The sequence below is a fragment of the Harmonia axyridis genome, chromosome 3 (genome assembly GCF_914767665.1).
Source record: "Harmonia axyridis chromosome 3, icHarAxyr1.1, whole genome shotgun sequence".
NCBI lineage: Eukaryota > Metazoa > Arthropoda > Insecta > Coleoptera > Coccinellidae > Harmonia > Harmonia axyridis.
The window spans coordinates 50,963,900-50,968,169 of NC_059503.1; the positions used below are offsets into that span (position 1 = coordinate 50,963,900).

Sequence of the window (4,270 nt, forward strand, 5' to 3'; positions counted from 1 at the left end):
TAAGAGTTGTTTTTGGAGCCGTTAATGCTTGTTGTAGTGCAGTCTGTTCTGTAAAATAAACACGCTGTCCGTTTTCAAGATGCACAGCCAAATGTATAACTGCAGGATCCCTTTCATGTATAGGAAACGTAAAAATGCGCCAGACAGCTTCATTGCTACTTATGTATCGACCCATTTGATAACGTGTTATTTCGTCATTGTCATTTACATTTTGAACAGCAAATATAGCTTTATCACTGCCCTTGTGAACGTACTTACAAATGTATTTGATAGATTTCACCGAACTGCACAGTTCAACGTTTATGTGCGCTTTATAGGTTTTGCATAGTAATGGCGAATATGGAACCACCCACCGATTATCAATATCTACTCTTACACCGTTTGACAGTCGCAATTCATACGATTGACCGCCATTATCTACGTCTCTGCGCCGGTAAGATGGATAACCGTCAATATTGGTGACAGTATCAGTTTGACATGGTTTTGGAAAACGTTTCGTACATTTTCCATCATTCATGCATGGTGACATCATGTTTAGAGTACTGCATGGACCATGAATCATATTAGTAGTAACAATGTTAAACAGTTCTTGATCAACATTCGGATCTGGAATTTCCGCTGAAATAATTTTGTCAATTTCTTCTGGGCGTACTTTATCCACCAACCAAATCAAAATATGCGCTGAGGTAAACCTCGTTTTTGCCACTCAACAGAGTAAAGCCAACAACGTGTTTCACCAAAAACCGAGTAATGTGTGATCAAATTCATCAAAGATTTTAATTTTTGTTTAAAGACACGCGCAGTGATATCGTGGCGATGCATCGATGTTTGACCTGACAACAGCAAGTTTTTGATTTCATCCCAATTTGGATTACATGTAAATGTGATAAAAAGATCTGGTCGACCGTATGCACGTACGTATGTCATAGCGTCTTGAATATATTCTTGCATATGACGCGGACTACCAATATATGATGATGGGAGAATATATGTGGTACCGATGTTGTTAATGACGTTTGTTGCATCTACATTACCGATTACTGCATCACGCAAATGAATATACTCTTCAGCTCGAAGTTTTGCTTGATTGAATTTTATATACCTTAATCTTTCACTTTCAATTTTTACATACATATCGACGATGTACTGATGAAATATGTAGCTGTCTACAGCGGAGAATATTATTATCTTCATTAGCACGAATCATTAACCGATATGCGTAGAAATTCATGGCACTAACTTTCTTGGTCAGTTCTTCACCTGTAAATAAATATAATTATGAGATAAACAAAAATTATTTATTCAAAAAAAAAATTGTAAGATAATCTATAAGTTGTACCTGTAGTTGGATTCCGTTGTTTAATATTTAAATGATATCCGTCTTCTCCTTCCCAAAATATTAACGGATACTGCAAAGCATCGTAAGAACGATGATTGTCTTGAATTATTTGCATCGTATTATCTCTGCGTTGTATGCGAATGTCTCTACGTTCACATGGGTCACCAGCCATAACAACTGCCACTTCATTAATGGTTGGAACATTATATGTGCCTGCGTGCTCTCCATAGGGTACTTTGTCTGCTTTAATAACAATGACATAGTTATCGTTTTGCAGTCTGTTAGAAAGAGTCTTGAACAATTGTACTAATTGGTTATGGTTTTGCAAAAACCTTTCCAAAATGTCCACAATTTCTCGTTCCTCCATCTGTTCTATATGGTTGTAAACGCAGCGTGTATGTGATTGTTGCTCTTCATTCCCCATAAAATAAATTTGTAAAAATTTTGGATCGGCATCAGGCATTGGAAGTAACGAACCAATTTGGTGATATACTTGGCCTTGAATTTTGAATGTGGATTCAAAATTACGGCCATCTTCATTATGAATAATTTTTGTTGCTGCAAATGATGTCATTTGGAAGCATGAATTTAATTTACGAATTTTCCGTAAAAATAATTTCGATTGAGATGTGATTCCAGCTAAAAGCGTTTTTAAAGGTTCTGGTGGTGGTTTTAGCGGTGGCAGTGATATTTTTCCAGATGCGCAACATAAACCAGCTGATTCACCTTTGTACTTGAAAGCATGACAATGTTGACACTCTTTGTCCATACTACCAATCGTGATCAATGCATGTGATGAATAATCTATTTCAGGATCATATTCAAACGCGAGACGATTAAGTGATGCTCGTGCCAATGCTCGATTATCTTGTACTCGCTGTTGGTTACGTTCTCTATGTGCGTTGGTCGCTCGTTGACGTGCCTCTCGTTGTCTTAATGTATTAGCACGAAGACGTTGAGCACGTTGCTCTAAATTTTCATTTGCACGTGTACATGCAGCTCGATCTCTTAAATTTACATTATCCATAGAATGTTCTTTTACTGTTCTATTCAATCGATGATCATGAACTAATTGCGCGTGCTGAGTACGTCGACCAATATTTCTTGCTCTTCCACGAGGACGTGGCATTTTTCTACAAAAATAAAATATTGCAAAATAATATACAATGAATATGAGTTACTTATTGATAATGAATTTTTAATTAATTTACTCAAAAGATTTATTATGACAAATTTTAGATAAAGAACATGTAATCGCATTTTGTGAGTTTTTTTATTTAATATCTCCAAAAATGAATTAATTGTCAATAAAAATAATTAAAAAAATTCAATCCTCTAACTACACAAATAAACTTGAAGGTAATGTTGGTTGTTAATAAACGCACGTGTAAATTAAAAAAGATAATTTATAAAAAATATACTCACTTCGATTCCGCACTAACTTTACAAAATGTATAAGTTATTTATATACACTTCAGAACTATTCGAAAACTAATGACATTAAATATTTTAATTAGCAACTTCACTTGAATAACACAATTATAACACAAAATAACGAAATACTTTTTCAAATTGATCGTAGCACCATCTGTCGGGACAAACTAAAATTAAAATAGAATAATATTGAATGCGATGATAGCGCCATCCGTCGAATCTGATGTAAAACATTCCAAAATCAAAAACTCCTTACAAATAAAAATTAATTAAAAAAACATCTGAATTCACAAAATTATTTATACACACTTCAAAACTCTTTAAAAAATAATTACATTTAATATTTTAATCAGCACATGAATTGAATAACAAAATTTTTTTCAAATTAATCGTAGCACCATCTGTCGGGACAAACTAAAATTGAAATAGAATAATATTGAATGCGATGATAGCGCCGTCCGCCGGATCTAATGTAAAACATTCCAAAATCAACAACTCCTTATAAATAAGAAATTAATTGAAAAAACATTTTCCAGTAGACCAAACTGTAAATCTAAACCATTCTCGAATCTCCACGAACACACACAAAAAATTTCATCAAAATTGGTCCAGTCGTTTAGGAGGAGTTCAGTCACATACACACGCACACAAGAAATATATATATTAAGATTTTTTATGTGTGTTCGTGGAGATTCGAGAATGGTTTAGATTTACAGTTTGGTCTACTGGAAAATGTTTTTTCAATTAATTTCTTATTTATAAGGAGTTGTTGATTTTGGAATGTCAAACGATGACATTTTGTGGCTTAGACATAGAAAATCCGTGTTTTTCTCACGGCCAATTGTACGTTGCGTGTTCCAGAGTTAGAAAACCATCGAGTTTGTTTGTTTATACTCCTCATGGACTAACTAAAAATATTGTACATCCAATGGCATTACGATAAATTAAGTTTTTGTAAATAAAAAAAAAATAAATATATATGTTATAAAATGTTTTGAGTGCAAGCTTTTTCACCTTTCATTAAAATGAGTTAAAGTTTTCATTTACGATGCTGTTATTTATTTAACAAAGTAATAACTTTTCAATAATAATTTTCATCAAAGCGGTCCAGATTGTTTCAGCTCATTAAAAAAAGTATGAAATTAAAGACGTGTGTACAGGACAACGTCTGTCGGGTCCGCTAGTATATATATATATTAAACTTCAAACATTAAATTAAAATTAAGACAAATGTTTTGTAGTTTTGCAAGTTTCCTAAACATAACCTCACATTCTGTAAGTGAATTATTAACGAAGTTATTGTTAAACTGAATTTGTGAAGGATTTGTATTGTATTTCAGAAGCCCTGAAGAAGAATTGAATAAATTCGAAAGCTTGGCAAGGAATAAAGAGTTTTCTTTTATTCTCCAAAATAATCGAGTCGTTTGACCCTTATCAATAGTTCACAGATATATATATATATATATATATGTGTAAAGGATAACGAGGGTTCTTGTT

The 4,270-nt window shown here is 33.0% G+C and overlaps 1 protein-coding gene across 1 annotated transcript; it reads right to left on the reverse strand.

Moving 5' to 3' along the window:
* Positions 1-1,117: 1,117 nt before the first annotated feature.
* Positions 1,118-2,524, reverse strand: LOC123675436. The gene is made up of 2 exons (XM_045610796.1): positions 1,340-2,524; positions 1,118-1,260 (listed from the first exon to the last, which is right to left on the reverse strand). The coding sequence occupies exons 1-2, from the start codon at positions 2,466-2,468 to the stop codon at positions 1,118-1,120; spliced, it is 1,272 nt and encodes a 423-aa protein (XP_045466752.1). The 5' UTR covers positions 2,469-2,524.
* Positions 2,525-4,270: the final 1,746 nt, after the last annotated feature.